This window comes from Zophobas morio, unplaced genomic scaffold, assembly GCF_036711695.1.
Source record: "Zophobas morio isolate AGI-343-1 ecotype UQ-CSIRO unplaced genomic scaffold, CSIRO_AGI_Zmor_V1 ptg000024l, whole genome shotgun sequence".
In the NCBI taxonomy this organism is placed as follows: domain Eukaryota; kingdom Metazoa; phylum Arthropoda; class Insecta; order Coleoptera; family Tenebrionidae; genus Zophobas; species Zophobas morio.
The window spans coordinates 21,503,183-21,521,913 of NW_026972129.1; the positions used below are offsets into that span (position 1 = coordinate 21,503,183).

The window sequence follows — 18,731 nt, forward strand, 5'->3', positions numbered from 1 at the left end:
AAAAAATTGAGATTTACGCAAAAATATGAGATGTTGTTGGTCCCAGTTCCACGAGTTATTATCGAAAATCCGGAATAATCGTGCCATTTTTGTTAAGGAAGTATTTAGCGCGATTTCGGAAAAACTGGGTGCCCAAAAATTATGAAAAACATCCTGTTTACGTAGAAATGATGACTCTATAAGAAAAAATGATCCCAAATCGATACTAAGGCTGGTTTTCGACATATCCGGTTTCAAACTCAAGTTTTTAAAAATCTCAAAAATTGTTTCATTTTGATAATTTTGGAAAAATGGTAGAAATTTTCGAAAAACTCTGATCATAAAAAAATTCAGAGGAACGAAATGAACGCAAAAATTTTCTTTGAAAAATTTCAAAAGCGTTCGAGTAAAGACCAAAAATTTCGTAAGTAAGGTATTAAAAAAATGAAATTTTCGCAAAGTTAAAAAGTTCTGGGAGACCACGGAGGTAGAAAAGACCGGAGGGAAGGTGTCGTGAATTTTGTGACACAGACTCAGGCACCGTTTATGACCCTACTTGAAATGCGCGCTGTGCTAAGCTCCACCCTCTAAATGTTTAGCAGTCATAACCAGTGGCGGGGCAACATATTTTATGTTGACAACCTTATATATAAGTCTCTAAATGTTATTATGATCTTTAATTATAATCAAAATCTATTCAAATTAAAAACACCAACAACACGTCCAAAACTAAAACAGCACAACTAAACTCGAAACTCAAGAACGAACAATTGCATATAAACAGCACGTGTTACGTGATAGTACGCCACTGGAAATCCAAACTCTGTCAGCTGTTGAGTGTAGCAGCGCGTTTGCGTCGGGCTGGTAAATATTGGCGCCTTGTTCAAATAAGATCATAACCGGTGTCTGACCGGGTCTTGAACGATGCCAGAATCGTTACATTGCTAGCATACGGTACGCTCCCTCCGGTCTCTTCTACCTCCGTGTGGGAGACAGATTTCGACGAGTTGAATCCAAAAATCTGTTAGGTCGATGGTCTCGGTTCCAAGACTGTGGGCTATCTTTCAAAATCCAGAGCAATCATGGTATTTTTCTTAAGGATGTATTTAGTGCGTTTTTGGAAGAACTCAGTGCCTAAAAGTTATGAAAAAAAAATCTGTTTGCGTAAGGACCATGGATCTATAGGAGAAAATCATCCCAAGTGGATACTACGACTGGCTTTCGACACATTTCGTTTCAAAATATCTCCAAAATTGCTTGCAATATTTCATTTTGGCGATTTTGGAAAATTGGTAGAAATTTTCGAAAAACTGATCGAAATCAAGGCAAAAATCTCCGTTACTACGATTCAAAAGTGTTCGAATGAAGGTCTAAATTTTGCAAGTAGATCAATTGAGATTTCCTTGAAGTTACCTAAAAAATCTACAAAAAAATTTTGGAAATAGATTGCGTCGAGTTGAATCCAAAAATATGGTGGTATGCTGATGATCATGGTTCCAAGATTGAGAGCTATCATCGAAAATCCGGGGTAATTGTGGCATTTATGATAAGGACGTATTTAGCGCGATTTTGGAAAAGTGGATAGCCAAAAATTATGAAAAAAAATCCTGATTACGCAAGAATGATGAGTCTATGACGGAAATTATTCACATGTAGATACCACGACTGATTTTCTAAATATTCGGGTTCAAAATCGACTTTTAAAAATATGTATCTTCAAAAATTGATATACATATTTCATTTTGCCGACTTTGGTAAAATGATAGGAATTTTTGGAGAACTGAGGCCACACAAAACTTCAGGGGATCAAAATTTCCTCTGAACTGGAAAGCACTCCTTAAAAAAAAAAATAAACTGGGAAACATTTCGAGGAGCTGAGTTCAAAAATACGGTGTATTGGTAGGTCCGGTTTCAAGGTGGAGGGCCATCATCGAATATCTAGACTAGAGCAATCATACCACTTTTGTTAAGGCCGTATTTGGCGCGATTTTGGAAAAATTAGGTGGCCAAAAATTATGAAAAATGCCAACATTTAACCTAAACACGGATAAAAGCTCGCACAGACAGAATTAAGTTACAAAGTCTAAGAAAATTTTTATTTTATGTGAATAACTGAGTCCAGGATATTTATTTGCTTTACCAAGAAACTTCTGAAAATCCCCAATAAAATGCCATTTCTTGGTCGAAAAAAATCTTGTTTGCATGCGTCACTGTGTAGTAATTCGGATTGATTACCTCCCAGAATAAATCATACCATTTTTATAACACATCAATGTCAAAAGTCACCCGAAAAGTTCATAAATTGCGGACGAAACGATATATAGAGATGACACAACTTCACAAAGCGTGCAGAGGTCAAACAATTATTAAATGTTATTATCTGTTGGGAATTGCCATCAACTTATTTCTATATTGTTATAAAAGCTGCAATCGGGTCTTAAGGAATTACCAAGATAATATCACACACAATGATGTTTTTTCTCTCAGTGCCTCTAGGCCATACAACGCTTTCTATTTGATCCTTTGCATAACACCCAAACAATGCAGTCCGTTGCAGAAGAAACATTCACATTGAACCTTTCCGACAGGCCAATAATGATGAATCAATGTATTCCTTGAAGTTTGTACTTTTCAATTTTAAAATGGCATAAATAAATAAATTACGTTCAACGCACTATACCATGACTCACATCCGTTGGCTAGTTTACATGCAGACTTGTTATATCATAATTACAAATTTCAAACTGCCTTCAATAGACTCCATAAACCACGTATTGTAATCCGGTGCAGAAACACTAAACTTCTATTAGCTTTAGAACAACAAGCTAATCGGTTTTGATTTACAATCTCGATTTGATTTATTATACACATCCTGCCGGTCTTATAACCGTAACTTCCACTATACAATTTTGGTCCAGTTTTTGATTTGCAATTTAAAATACTTACTTCGTTTCCGTAACACATCATGTGATGAACTGTGATGAGGGCTTTATACACGACGACCCAATTTGTGTTTTGTGATCTTTCGATGAGTAGGTTCGCTAGTTGTGGTATGGATACATTTGGTTCATTTGTGCAGTGTATTAAATCTGAAATGAAAATAAAAATTCATAAAGCTTGCGTTATAATTCCGTCACGAAAAAACAGTCATAACTTTAACAGCAAACATTAATTTTACATCGCACACCCACTCAAGAATTACACGCAGGTAGCTACTCATTTAACAAAGCATGATTCAAAAAATTACATGATCGTACGAGTGGAATAAACTCTGGGTGGAATAGAAATGTGCGTATTTACTGGAATTTATAAATGGGTTTTTATTCATTCATAAATAGAAGAATTATTCGCAAATTTGTAATTAGAATGTTAGAATGTAATGGAATTACGAAAACGAGGTTTTAATTAATATGTATTTTACATAGTATAACACGAGTTCAATTTCACTACTCATGGAAAAATACTAAAATTAAATTATTAGATGTTTAATTAAATTTTCCATACATATCAAAAATGTTCAACTGTGCAGCATTAACTAACTGTATTGACATTATCACTCCTCAGGCGAATTTTTCAATAACAACAAGTTATTAAAAAATATCGAACAATGAATAGATACATTTTTGTTAGAGATAATGTGAAGCACCATTGCATTTTCAGAGTAGTAGGTTGAGTAATTTACAACACAATCTAGTCAGTTTATATTAATCTGACGTTGATTTGGCAGCCTCTTTAAAATTCGTTCGGTCAACATTTTCTATAATTTTGTATATTTAAAAAATTATGTGGTCAACAAAGTGAATAACAAGATTTGGATACAAAATTTGCAACATTATCAAAATTTCCTAATCTGATAAACATAAATAAATTGATAAAATTTTAAAACGGGAAAATTATACAGCGACAGTTGAAGTGTTGTTTACCTCTTAAAGTCAATCGAATTGGTGAAAATAACTTTTAGGAAAGAATTTAAATTTATTGTGAGATTATATTGCTAAAAATACTGTTAGTTCTTTAGGAATACTATAATAATAATAAAAACAATGCGATCAGATAAGAACAGCTCGTGTTCGAAAACAATTCATTGTGGTCATTTGGCTTTGATATATTGTTATTATCATGTATGTACATTATTTTGCCAGTTTTATAAAGACAAGCGACTGTTTATTCGAACACTCATTAATAATAAAATAAATTTGATGAATATTAAGCATACAACATTTCTTGCTATTAATTTGTAATTAAGTTATTATCAACAGTAATTATTATTTATATGGTGAATATTAGTTTATTTGTACCTTAATTCTCCCACATATTTGTGATATATTATTTTTAACCTTGTCTGCAAGATAAGAAGTCATTCATCTGATAATTTTTACTGATAATAATAAACTTCGTAACACATGTAAAAACACTAACAGGATAACGCAATACATGGTTTGGTAAAAAAATCAGATTTTGATTTATTAATTTGTATCGTGTGAGCGGGATATAGTTGTGAAAAACCCAATCAGACAGAAATGAAAGGAAATACTGGTTATTGATAAAAATTGTAGTGCAACTTTTACATTGAGAAGAATCCAATAAAATTTATTGCGCAACTCTTGAAAGGTATAATTTATTGTTTTATAAAAGCTACATCGTTTTGTAACAACATCGAACTGAATACGACCTTAGAAATACATAAATCGCTTGCGCTTTGTACTGAATCCTATTTCTACGTATAACAACCACTAAAAAGCGATAGCTTAGAAATAATTGCTGCAACTTTGTTAACAAGAGGCCATTTAAATAACGTAATACATTTGTAACCATACAACATACGTTTTTCTAGGAGTGGGTAAAACACATTTTCTTCACATGTTATATACATTACATTTTCCAACAAAGTAATACTATACTATAACCACTTTTCTCACCAACATAGTACTTTTAATTTTCGGTTTTCCCCTAATTTAAAAATTTCTTTGAGGAACCGCTTGTATTACAACTGTTTTAGTATCTTTGTAAATCCCATCTATTAAACTCGCAATCAACTGCAGTTTTTGCACTATGGTGAATGTAAACATTTACTTTTCCCCGTATTTGGTTGTAAAAGAATTACGTGTTTATTTGAGACTCCAACTAAGTCATTACGCGCAGATTTTCATGGAAATCATGAAACATTTACGGTTGCTTTATTTGGTAAACCACATCTGCATTTATCAATTTAGTTAAGGCAAATCAAGCAAACCAGGAAATGTAGTTTTACTTTGTCCGCAGAAGTTATTAGTACTTTTACTAGGCTTTAGTAGATAGAGACATAATAAAGTTAATGTTGAAACTCAACCATTAAAAAAGTCTTGGTAATAAAGCGATACGACTAAATTAGACACATATTCACTTTCAAAATGGTAAAATCCTAACCATTTTAGGAATCTAAATTACATGTGTTAAAATCTACATAAACGGTGATTGTAAATTCATTCTATTCCTCTGTGATTAAATTAAGGAAAAACCGAGACGAAAATTAAATTAAGAGAAGAAGTTCAGGTTTTGGGCACAGAATGACGTAAATCCGACTGGTTGAGTAACCTTTATGAATTTATTCAATGTCTGTAAAACTACCACCAAGTACAAAGCTCCCACATTTGGTCTATGTTTAGCAATAACACAAATCATTCCAGTAGTTTTGGAATTTCAGATGTTTTCTAATTTCAACTTACATTCAAAACGATGTGACAAACCAGGGGCTTCGTTCTGATACCAATCAAGTATATTTTTACTAAAGACGGTGATCGTTTTAAAATTTTGACAATTAGGAGAATGGCCAATGACTGTCTTTGAAGTGTGAAAACAATAGTTATTGAAAGCCCGAAAACCCCAAAAAATTTAATAAACACAGTTGGTAATTCTAGGGATCATGAAACATTGAGCAAACCTATCCAAACTTTCAAATTTGAAAATAACACTAAATAAAGCCAAAAATACATTACTTTGCAACAATTTTTACCAAATGACAGAAAAATGCTGCTTTATGCGTCTCCAGTGATAACATTTCTGACTTAGTATTAAAAAGTACAATACAGTGCTACAAAGTTAGCTTAATTTGGCCAACTTAAAATAGTTAATTTCTTTAAAATGTAGCAAAATTTTCAAAAAGTAACACTAGGGAAGCTTAGACTCAAGCTTTGTCTTTCCCATGGTGGAAATTATTTTTCTTTTAATATATAGAGTGTAAAAAAATGACGCACTAAATCATTGAGACGTTAGGGACTGTCTACTGAGCAAGGAAAACATAATTTTGAAAATCCTTAGGTCCAAATGTAGAAAATTTAATTTTTCTTTTAGAGTTGAGCATTTCTTATAATTTATAATTCATGATTTAAAATAACTTTGAAAATATGTACATATTATGTCTTTGTCCACAGTTTTCTTTGTTTTATAATATAACAAAAAACATAAAAATTGGTCAAAATGAATCCAACAACAGTCACTATTTTTTCTTCTTTTTTATAAGTGAAAGTCAAACTGATGTAAGATTTTTTTTTAATGATTTTTCTCGACCTTAAAACTTTTGAACTTAATAATGTACCGTTGTGTTGGTGTGCCATTTTTGAATCACCCTATATTGTATATTCAAAAACATTGGTAGAAATTTATTTCGAAAGAACTTCCCTTGCCCCTCAAGTACAGTCCAACAAATCCCGGATATATTATATAAAATAATAAACTTTGATTTCACGATTTTTGTTTTGTAATAACCTATACAAAGTAAAAACCAGTGGCGTAAATAACACCCTCGCCAAAGAGCATGCAAATTTAAATTAGATAACTAATGGAAAAAATGTTCTCTTAGTAATTGCATGCTTAACTTCGAACGTTTACGTTTACACTTCGAAAAGTCGACTATATAACCACGTTCACAATACGAGTCAGCGGCCGCGTGCATTTGTGTTAAAAGAAATTTAAATTAGATTGATTTTGTCTCCTTAAAACAAAAGAGAAGATTAATTAAGCTAGAATGGACCAAAACGATTCGAATATTATTTTTGGGTGAGAAGCTGTTATTGTAATAATATCTATGCTATGTTTATAAAATATAGACGGACACTACATTACTGTAAGATTGAAGTAAATGGGAGACCAAGTTTTTGGTTTTTATGTTGTAAAAAATGATGACGTGACCTCAAAAAAATATAAAAAATACTTTGGAAATTATATAATGTACTAAATTTATGACAAAAAATGTGTTTTATTTAATTACAACGTTTTCTAATTTCTGCTCTAGTTAGCCATGACGTTTCAATTGCACCGCTGACGTACGCGTTATGGTCAACTAGAGCAGAAATTTAAAAATCGCATGGTAGTTGCTACGGGTACTTAATATTTTTTTATGTTTATAAACAAAAATGGTGTATGGGAGCTATTTAACAAGTAAATTGTGAAAACACTGTCATGTTTTTGGGTGAATGTCGTTCAGTTTGTAGTAACATAAGAATATCAAGTTAAAAAAATAACACCACTGAGGATCCTGCGCCTTAGGGCCACAAATTCAGGGGAACACGGCCCACAATGAAAGGTATATTTCAAGCAGATACTCAACGGGAGAAAATATGCTCACAATAAAAATAATATGCTGAACTTGGAGTGTTTGTTTAATTCTTCCAAGCAGATGCCAAGCTTCAGCGGTTGCATGGATTTGTGTTAAAAAAATTGGTCGAAGGTTATTTCGACAGAACTTCCCTTGCCCTGGAAGTGTAGCCCAACTTCCTTGAAATATTATAAAAATTGTTTGCGATTTTTGTTTTCTGATAACCTCTATAAATAAAAAGCAAATAACACTTCCACAACTTTTTTGACTTAAATTTTATTTTTTAATGATAACCTTTATTTTAGTTTCGGTTTTTTGTTTTCTTCTATTTTTCGATGTTTCGATTTTGTAATTTTTTGTTTTTCAATTTTAATTTTTTTAGTTTCTTGTTTCTTCAATTTTTCGATTTGCGATTTTTTAATTTTTCATTTTTTTGTTTCTTCAGTTTTAGATTTTGCAATTTTCCAGTTTAAAATTTCTCAAATTTTCAACTTTTAATTTTTCATTTCTTTAAATTTTAGATGTGCAATTTCTCGTTTCGGTTTTTTATTTCCTTTATTTTTACAATTTTTTGTTTTTTCAGTGTCAATTTTTTCAGTTTTTAGTTTCTACAATTTTACAATATGCAACTCTTTAAGTTTTCATTTTTAAATTTTGCACTTTTTCGATTTTCCAACTTTTGGATGTTTCAATTTTTAGATTTTGCAATTTTAGGAAATTCAGCTTTTTGATTTTTCAGTTTTTCGGTTTTTCAATAATTTGATTTTATAATTTGTATTTTTTTTTCAATGTGAAATTTTTGAATTTTTCAGTTTTTCAATTTTTGAATTGCAATATTTCTAGTTTTCACATTAAATATGTAATAATAATAATATTTTTCTAAATACTTAATTTTTTTAATTTTACTATCTTAGAATTTTTCCATTTTTCAATTACTTATTAGATTTTATTACGATGTTTTCATTTATTCGACTTTTCAATATTTCATTTTCTTCAAATCTTCGAATTGCAATTTTTTGTTTCGCTTTTTGGTCTGCTTTATTTTGACAATTTTTCGATTTGCAATTTTTCGTTTCGGTTTTTTATTTTTTGTGTTTTTCAATGTTCTGATTTTATAATTTTTCTTTTTTCATGTGAAATATTTTAGTTTTGGGATTATTTTTGATTTGTGAATCTTCTACTTTTCATTTCAAATACGTGATAATATGTAATTGTAATTTTTTATTTTTCTCTTTTTCAATTAGTGGATTTTAAACTTTTCATTTATTCGAATTTTCAGTTCCTCGATATTAGTTTTTCAATTTTTCGACTACAGTTTTGACGAATCTATAATTTTTCGATTTTACAATTTTTGGGTTTTCGATTCATAGATTTTTTCGATTTTTAAATTTTTCAATCATTAAAATTTTTAGTTTTTTGGTGTAATTCGTTTCTTCAGTTCTTGGTTTTGTGATTTTCCGCTTTTTAATTTTGCAATTTTTGGTTTTCTCAATTTTTCGATTTTTCAATTATTTACGATTTTTTAGATTCTCAATTCTTAATTTTTCGATTTTTCGGATTTTCAACTTTTCGAATCAAAAAAATGAAAAAAATTGCAAAATTTTAAAATTGGAAACTCAAAAATGAAAAACGACAAATTATAAAACGTGAAAGATTGAAGAAACGAAAAATTGAAAAATCGAAAGATTAAAAATTAAAAAACTAAAATAATCAAAAAAGTGCAAAAGTGGAGATTTTTTAGTTTGCTGATTTTTAATTGTTGGATTTTTCAAATCTTCAAATAAAAAAATGGAAAAATTATACAATTGTAAAATTGAAAAATCCAAAAAAAAAAACGAAAAAGGATGAAATGCAAATTTTGAAAAATTAAAAATAAAAAATTGGAAATCAAGAGCTTAAAAAATTGAAAAATCGAAAGATCAAAATTTAAGTAATTTATCAAGAGCTTGAAAAATTGAAAAATCGAAAGATCAAAATTTAAGTAATTTAAAAATTGAAAAACTGCAAAATCAAAAAAACGAAATATTGTAAAATCGAAATATTGAAAATTAAAGAAATCGGAAAATCGAATAACCGAGAAATCGAAAAATTGCAAAATTGAAAAATTTGAAATTTGGAAAATCGAGGAATTAACAATAAAGGAAATGAAAAAACGAAAAATTGTAATAATCGAAAAATGAAAATTGAAAAATCAAGAACTCGAAAAACTTTGAAACGAAAAACTGAAAAATCTAAAAATGATAAAATTAATTACGCGAATTTTATTTTTTGAGAATCCTTATAAGTTAAAATAAGATATGTATCGTTAAAGTAAATGTAAAGAAAAAGTCTCCTAGAAAAATTAGAAGCTTCCCAATACAGTAGCAGGAAACCCGCCAAACTTACATAACAGAATTCTCCAGTGACGAAATTCTTTTTTAACAACATTCGCAATTATCCCATTATGTAAATTGAGGGTTGTTAGGCGATAAAATTATGATTTAAAGGATATTTTTACAGTTCATAGTTGTGTTAACCATCATCGACAAAAAAATAAGTTGAAATTATTATCAACATTCACAATCAAAAATTTGTGTTTTTATTCATTTCGATAAATTTATAAAATTATAACTAATTACACAGACTGCGTAAATTCGCCAGATTTTGGTATTTCGGCTTTTTTAATCTCAAAACAAAGAAAACACACTATGCCAAAATCGATGAAGGGTGTAGGTGTAGCCGCAAAGTTTATGCAGACCTAAGACCTGAAACTTCTACTAGCCCTAACAGCAAATTGTAATACCAACCAGAACCCCGAATCCAAAGTTTCTGAAATCCCGACCCCTCCGTTTTTCATTTTGTACGTCGTAGCCCGGATTTGAAAGTACAACAGTTCAACGAAAATTGAAATTTATCGTCACAACACTTCGCAATTCTCATCTTTATTCCGTAATGCAATTCTCCCATATTGCTTCCAATTAAATTCAATAAGTTCTAGAATCATCCTCGCGACCCCAAAATCTTCGTTCACTGGAAAACTCCGCTACATAAAAAGATTAATAACCAGTGCATTTGAAAACGTCTCCATTATTGTGGTAACGATGACACTTCTTTTTAATCGAGAATCGATATCCAATTCTCTCTATTCGCCATTCGTGTGAATGTTTGCATAAAAGTGTTTCTGTGTCATTACCGTAACGCGAAATCCATTCGATTAATCCAGTTAATGGCGATTCGAACTGGAGTAACTTTCTTTCGTCGCCATTAATTACCGCAAATCGATTTTTGAATGTCTTGCTTCAACAAGTGTGAAAATCGATTGGTATGCGAATTATGGCCGAAATGTATATAGATAAATAAAAACCACATGGATGCAGCAGAAACCAGACGCTGCTAGAAACAAGATAAATTTTAAAACAAACAAGCCTGCATGTCACTGATAGTAAGCTCTAATGATAATTTTAATATCGCCGTATCATATGGGACCGGAATACTCCCCCTAGAACCGCGTGTTAATTTGTTGCTAACTTTCGAATGCACATCGCCAGAAAAGTCATACACTAATAGAGCTATTTTTAACGTATGTAATGAGGCCGCAATTAAAATGTTTACTTTCTGATAGTAAACAGCATGTTTGCAATTGATAATCGAGAGCATATTCTTCAAAAAGCTGAAACCGAAACCCGAAAGTGGGCGATCTTTTGATCAAATGACGGTCGGCTGGTGATAACAATTATTACTACTGGAGGTGCGCAATCTCTACATGTCACTTTAAATATTCAACGCTTAGTCAACTTGTTGACCTACACGTTCTGATGTGTTGTTAACCTTTCTTTAAAAATATTCTCTCGAAGTTCTACCGTTCTACTCTCGGAGTAGGTGTTTGAACCTTCAAGGTTCCAATGTTTCAGTGTTGTCGGTAGATACGAGCAAGAATACTCCATTTGGCAAAGCTTTGAAGCATCTTTGTGCCAATATGAGCGCAAAATCACTCGTTGACCAATACTTAACACCAATATTCTAAATAACGCGTTTCGTAACGACAAAGACTAGACCCAGTACAGTTGTGCACAACAACAGAACATGTTTCCATAAACGATTGCGCAATTGATTACGAAATAATTTCTAATTGTCCCACATTGCATGCAAAAAATGTCGAGTTGGCGATATATAGTATGACAAAAAATGATCTTGATCACAGCCGGATACAATTTTTGATTCTCTGGTCTAAAGTTCTATTTTTTTCCTACAGTCCAACCCTCTGCTGTTGGCGCGAAAATTCCAAATCTTGTTGAATTGGTTTTACGCAACCTAAGTAATTTGCTGCACGGTAATGCAGTGTATTATCCTACTCGAAATAGCCATTTTTTAATATTCATGATGGAATTATCGTACAAAAGGAACCATAATGTTGTTTTTTAAACAATTAGTATTTACGAAAAATGTAGGTCAAGACTAATCTATAAACCGCCTATATATTAAAATGCAAAGCTGAAGAGATATTTCAAGAAGTGTGAGAATTTTGCTCCAGCACCAGTAGCTGATGACCATATTTTACGCTATCTCATCATTCAGTAGCTTGTTTTTATTATTGTAGATTTCACTACATTCATGGTTTAATTTTAAAAATCCTTGTAGGATTATCTTGTATGTATGTACCCAAAAACGTAAATGTAAAATTCTTATGTTTTAAATTAATTTAGGAGTTTTAATTAAGGAATATCGTTGGAATATCGTTGTGGTAATGGATAGTAGATTTTTGTAAATATGCACGCCTTTATGTTACTGGTTGCACTTAGGACAATGTGAAGCAGACAATGGATATATTTAGCACAACCGACAATTGTGAATAATGGGAAACGTAGCTGCCACCCCTCTAACATTGCACCTGCCATCTATTAAGCAGACAAACTCGACAAAACTGAATCACTAAAATTTATATTGTTACCTTAGAATATTTTCTTTCTACTCTGTTTGGTTATAACTGTTACTGACATTAAAAAAATCGTTGTTGAAGAATTTTGTTTACTACATTTTTCTCTACCTACTTTTTTATTATGTACTATAAAATTCTGGGAACAGACAAAACAGTACGTTGAAATTAATGTTAATCGAAATATTAAAACTAATATCGTTATCCCCATCGAAAAATCGATGACGTCATCTTAAAAGGTATTGAAGAGTACTTTTGGGATGTGGTTTATTTTTCAGTAAGGTTCTTTTACATTTTGAAACGTTTACACATGATGTCTCAAAAAATTGATATGGGCAAAACATTTTCTTACACTGCACAAACCATACAAAAATTCCAATAGAAGTATTTGCTCAGTCCAAAAAGTTAATGCCATTTGAAAATACGAAGACTGATATTTGTAAATAGTAAATAGCAAGCGTACTATATTTATTGTTCCTCCGAAGCAGTGGAAGTTCTATGAAAATAACCACACACATTTATTGAGTACATTTCCATTATACAATGCTCAGACAGGCAATGATGCAGATACTGTTATTAACATAAAAAAGTGGGATAATTAGTTAACCCCTTTCATTTTAGTTTAGACTGTCCAATTTGTCTTTAAACATAACTTTTATAACAAATCAAAATCTACTGTAAAACAAATTATTGTCTTTTGTCGAAAAAATATTTTCCATATCTCTTTTAATCTTTTATAATCCAACTTCTATACATCTATACTGACGAATGTAAATCAACAAGATAATTTTAAAATTTAGATGGAATTTTATTTTCAGTTGTCAAATTTTACAGTTGCATAATACATACACTATTCCAAAATTCCAAAAATTTAATCTGGAAATTTTATTCAGGCTAAAAGTACCTAGTATACAAAAATTCAATCAAAAATGTCATTGCAGTGACTTCAGCAATGGCAGAAAATTTGTATACATAATTTATATAACAATAATAATATACACATAAAGTTACGTTTTTAGCACTTAATTATAAAATTACTATTTCTATGTTTTGTTTCAACAGTAGAGAGTAATTGCAAGCAAACATTAAAAATATTTTGATGTTTCTAATCAACTGTATTTTGTGAATCAGATATTCGCTATGTGGAAGTTCTACTATATTTGTTCATCCCGATTAAACTTAATACTTGCGCTTTAATGTTCAAGAGCTAAAGAAAAATAATAATATTTTAAAGTCAAATAGTTACTGTAAAAGGTGACTATTTTTGTGAATATTTAAAAAAAAATTGGTCCAAAGTGATTTCGACAGAACTTCCCTCGCCTCTGAAACACAATAAAACAAATCTAGCTTTTTCGAAAAATTATAATATTTGATTATGCCAATTTTATCTTTTTTAGGAGAAACCTTATAAGTTAAAATAAAGATATGTATGTAACGTTAAAGTAAATGTAAAGAAGCGTGCTGGGCGTACGTTCCAAATGAGTTCTCCCTTAACACAATTTTGTGATCAGGTCATCAACATTTTTGTGAAGACACGTATATCACTTTGGATATGTGCAGTGTAATACTAATGATAACAGTATTCCTCAGTTTTCAGGAAAACGGAGTAAGCCGTTACCGATTTAATCAATACAATAAATTGACTCATTCGTTAATTTTTATTAATCACCCTGTATAAGAAATTTAAAAACTTTTTATGCAATGATAAATCACAAGTATAGACTCATTACATTTTGCACATTTTGGATAGGATTTATTCGGTAAAATTTTGAGATGACGTCATCAGTTTTTTTAGAGGGGGTAAACGAATAAATTTTGCTTAACGATTTACCATGATTACGGTAACCTTAAAATATTCACAAGATTTCAGGGCAACCGGTTTTGCAGTTTTCAAAGTTAGGAATATTGCAAAATATTATTTAGTTTTGAATTTTTTCCAAAAATTCTGGATGTGCAGGGCGAAAATTCGACACGGGTTCACACACCACATGTGCAGGAGTATCTTATTTTATAAAATTTAAAAAACTTTTTATTATAAATTTTGGAGATGACGTCATCCCATGGGTGGTGGGGATGATTATACAAATTTTTTCTAGCGTTTAATCATCTGCATGATATTTCAAATATACATACAAAATGTGACAGCAATCGGTCTAGTAGGTTCTTGTCTAATTAAAATGGATACAGACACCAGATAGACAGACAGACAGACGGAAACGGGAGACCACTTTTTTCGTACTCTAGAAGTCATGAAACGTCGAGAAAGTATGAAAGTGGCAATTCGGCCGAAGAACTCGATTTACTATACTTTCTTAGCTTACGCTCGGGAAGTAAAAATATATATACCGTGTGTTCGAAAAAACCCAAACCTGTAACTGTTTTATTTTTTCGAGTACAACATTGTATAATTTGTTTTTGTCTATGACATTAAACTTTTTATTTAAATGACAATAAAAGTTACAAAAATTGTTAAACTTGCTAATAAAAACTTCGCCATGAAGTAAGTAGATTTGTCAAATACGCAAAATAATTGTGTTAATAAATTCATCACGGCGCACTTGACACAAAAATTAAATTTATTTCTACCACAACTTTTTGTAAAAAAATGACGATCGTGAAAAGTATATCAATAAATTAGGAAAAAATTATACAAGAATTGTAAAAAAAAAAACATATAGGGTGTCATTTAAAAACAAAAGTTGACTGCCGTAAGCCAAAACAAATGAGAATTAGATTAAAGTATTAAGTTAAATACTGATTTTTGAGATGCTATACTCGAAAAAATTGGTCTAACGTTGTTTAGACAGGACAGAGCTGGAGGAGACCACGAAATTGTTATGCGCTCAAAAAAATATCAGCTAATGACACTCGTGGCAAATATTGAATAAAAAGTAATTGTGATAAAAATCAAGCCGGATTCATGAATCACAAGTACAGAAGTAAGTTATTTTATAAAATTTAAATAGGAGTTATATTATGAAAAAAATTAAGTCTCCGTTATTTAATTGTTGGTGGTGATGAATAGACAAATTTTTCAAGTGTTTTAGCATCTAGACGATATTTTTAAATCACATCTAAAATTACAACAATCGGTCCAGTAGTTTCGGAAATTATTTGTCTAATAAAATCGACACAGACGGCACACAGACAGATGGAAACGGGGGACCCATTGTTTCGTATTTCAGGGGTCATGAAACGTCAAGAAAGCATTCGTCGGTGGATCTTACGACAATATTTCCTTAGTTTACGATCGGGAAGTAAAAAAATTGCTCTGAGTTTCTTCAACACAACTTCCCTCGCTCCTGAAGTACAGTGGAACAAATACAGCTTCTTCGAAAAATGATAAAATTTTAGTTTGAACTTCCATAACTTACAATAAAGATATGTATGGATTGTTAAAGCACTAAATCTATTTAAAGCAGATAACCAACGAGAAAACATATACTATCAATACATGCTCAACTTTTTAACAATTTACTTTTACACACTGAAAGAGTTCGACGATTAAGCACGTATAAGATTCGCAGTGCTAACAACGTTAAGCCTGTTTCTAGCTTATTTTCTAGTGAGTTTTCCCATTGGACAATGTTCCGAGAAACATCTCGGCAAGGACACGTACTGTATTCCCAAATTGTCGAGAAAATTGGGTTTACCGTTCTTGATTTGATCAATAAAAAAAAAGAGAATCATCGCCGGAAATCCAATTGGACACCTTCATGTGCAAAGCAGAACATTTCCCTCTAAGTCCATTAATCAGGTTTACATAGCTACATATGTATTATGTGACTAAAGAACAAAAAGCTTTAAACAATCAAAAGAACAATAATAAACAAAATCGAAGTAGATTCATAAATAAAAGTTCAGGAGTATATTATTTTATAAAATTTAAGTAATAATTTCCATATTTAATAAATGGTGCCGAAGGAAAAATTTGAAGTGACGTTATTATAGTGTTCGTGAGGATGTTTAGACAAATTTTGGTTAGCGTTTTGCCATCTACACGATATTAGTTTCATGTACATAAAATTTGACAACAATCGACGATAGTTTCGGAAATTATATGTATAATAAAAATCTGAACAGACCTCAGACAGACAGACCTACTTGTTCGTGCTCTTGGGGTCATGAAACGTCGAGAAAACACAAAAATAGCCATTCACGCGATGGACCCTATTACAAAGTATCGTAAGGAAGTATCCTTAACTTACGCTTGGGAAGTAAAAATTTTCATAAGCGATATAATCAAAGTAGAAAAATTGATTATATGTAGTTATCTAGATACAACTTTCCTCGCTCCTGACACACAATCAAACGAGTTTAATTTTTTAAACAATTTATAAAACATTATTCTGCGATTTTTTTATGACCCCGTCACTTTTGATTTAATAGCGTATCACTATTTTTTTTAATGTTTTCTACAAAAAGGTCTAAAAAATAAAAATACACTCATGCAATAATATTCTAAATGATGTTATTAACTTTCTAGACGACTGAATATATAAATTTTAATAGTTTTTTTTTTGTTGAAATTATGAAATCAATGGTTCGCAGGTTCTAAGACAAACTCTAAAGCGTTTTTTCACACTGGATTTTTAGGTGTCAAGCAAAATCGTCTAAAAAAATTGAACGCGGAAAATTTGAGGGTGATCGGTTTTGTAAACTGTAAAATTTTGGTGTACAATTGTCAATTTTTTTCCAGAGTTAAAAATAAATGTAGATTAATTAATAACTCGCATAATATTTTGCACATTTTACTAACGACTTTTGGTGGGTGTAATCAAATAAATTTTGTTCAGTGTTCTCGTCGATCTTCCGAAACAAATCCAAACTTTCACAACATTCGATCTAGTAGTTTCGGCGACCATCAGTCTAACAAAATCGCCAACAGACGATCGACAGACGGAAGACCTACTTTTGAATATAATACAACAAAAACAAAAACTGTGCAGCCGACTTCGCTCACAATGATTGCATTATGCAGCAGACTGTTATATAAATATGTAATTTACTTAATTGACTCAAAAGGTGTTACTTCCGCAACTTATTTTCAAAAAAAATCCTCTACAAAATGCAGTCAACGGACTCTTCAACAACTCTTTTTTCAAAAATGATGCAATCTAGACACTCTCGATTACGCTATCCCCTTTGTCGCTGCACTGTCCAGTGCATCGATGGGCGTTCGAAACCCCCCGGTTTCAGCTCACAAAATTTAAATGTCAAAGCTAAATCTAAAACGGCAATATCAGTTTAATTAAATGAGCGTTCATTAGAATTAATTGCAACAGTTGAAGAGGCGTGAGTATATCGCATGGCAGAACACAATCATCCGTCACAGCGAGTTGAAAACGAACGTGTCTACATCCAACAGCATTGTATGCAATCGTGGAAAGGTAAAAGTTGGAGAACGGTTTTCGTCAAATTAAAACACCGTCTTACGCAATTAATTATGTGTTTGATCTTCCTTGTAGCCAAGTAGGTTAAATACGTGCTGCCGTTGAATTATTTATCGAATCGACTTCCCTTTCGTCGATTTGAAATTTTTCACACGTGGGCTGATCTTTACGCTCAAAAGCGCGACGCTTTTTAAGGTCGCATTTATCATCAATAAAACTAGGCCATGGATGTTCCACGAAACAAAGTGGAACTTGACCACAAAATGCGAATTTATTGTCATATGAGGAAACAAATTAGCGCAACGAGGCGAAAATTGTCCCGGAATTAATGAGATGAGACATCGACTTTATAATTAAAAAAGTTGCTTTTCTAACAACTCTCGCCGCTCTGTCTTTCTAATTCCACTTTAAATTAAATTTTCTCTTTGGCAAAAAAAACTGTACCACTTAAGGGTATCTATTTGCACGAAATCGCAAAAAAACAAGTTACTCTGAATTAATTAATCTCCTGCTGGGTTGTACCGCTCGGAAGAGGATAAGTGTCCTTTTCCTTAATTAGGAGCATCTATAGGAAATCGTTACATTAACGGTATTGGTTTTTTCCAAGAATTCTAGAATGTGCGCGACTTCTGATTTAATTAACTTCAAAACTTAACTTCCTGAACACGAGCAACTGTTTTAAACTAATTCTACCTACGAAGATTTGGAAAGGCTGTGATGAAATTAGTATTTAAATCCGCAAGAGAATTTTCTGCTAATTATAGCAAGCACGAAAATCAACAGAGAGAAATCTTTTGAAATACAATTTGTCTTGGAATAGACAAAATACAGACGTAAGATTAAAACAGTATACAGAAGGTAGTAATAAAAAGCT

The 18,731-nt window shown here is 31.3% G+C and overlaps 1 protein-coding gene across 1 annotated transcript in view; it reads right to left on the minus strand.

The window, feature by feature from the left end:
* The window catches only part of LOC135134881 (phosphatidylinositol-binding clathrin assembly protein LAP-like), a 67,792-nt gene that overhangs the window by 27,717 nt on the left and 21,344 nt on the right, over nt 1–18,731 (minus strand). Inside the window, exon 2 of the mRNA XM_064063756.1 lies at nt 2,926–3,068. Coding sequence (XP_063919826.1) covers nt 2,926–3,068 — 143 coding nt within the window. The remainder of the gene's footprint in view (nt 1–2,925; nt 3,069–18,731) is intronic.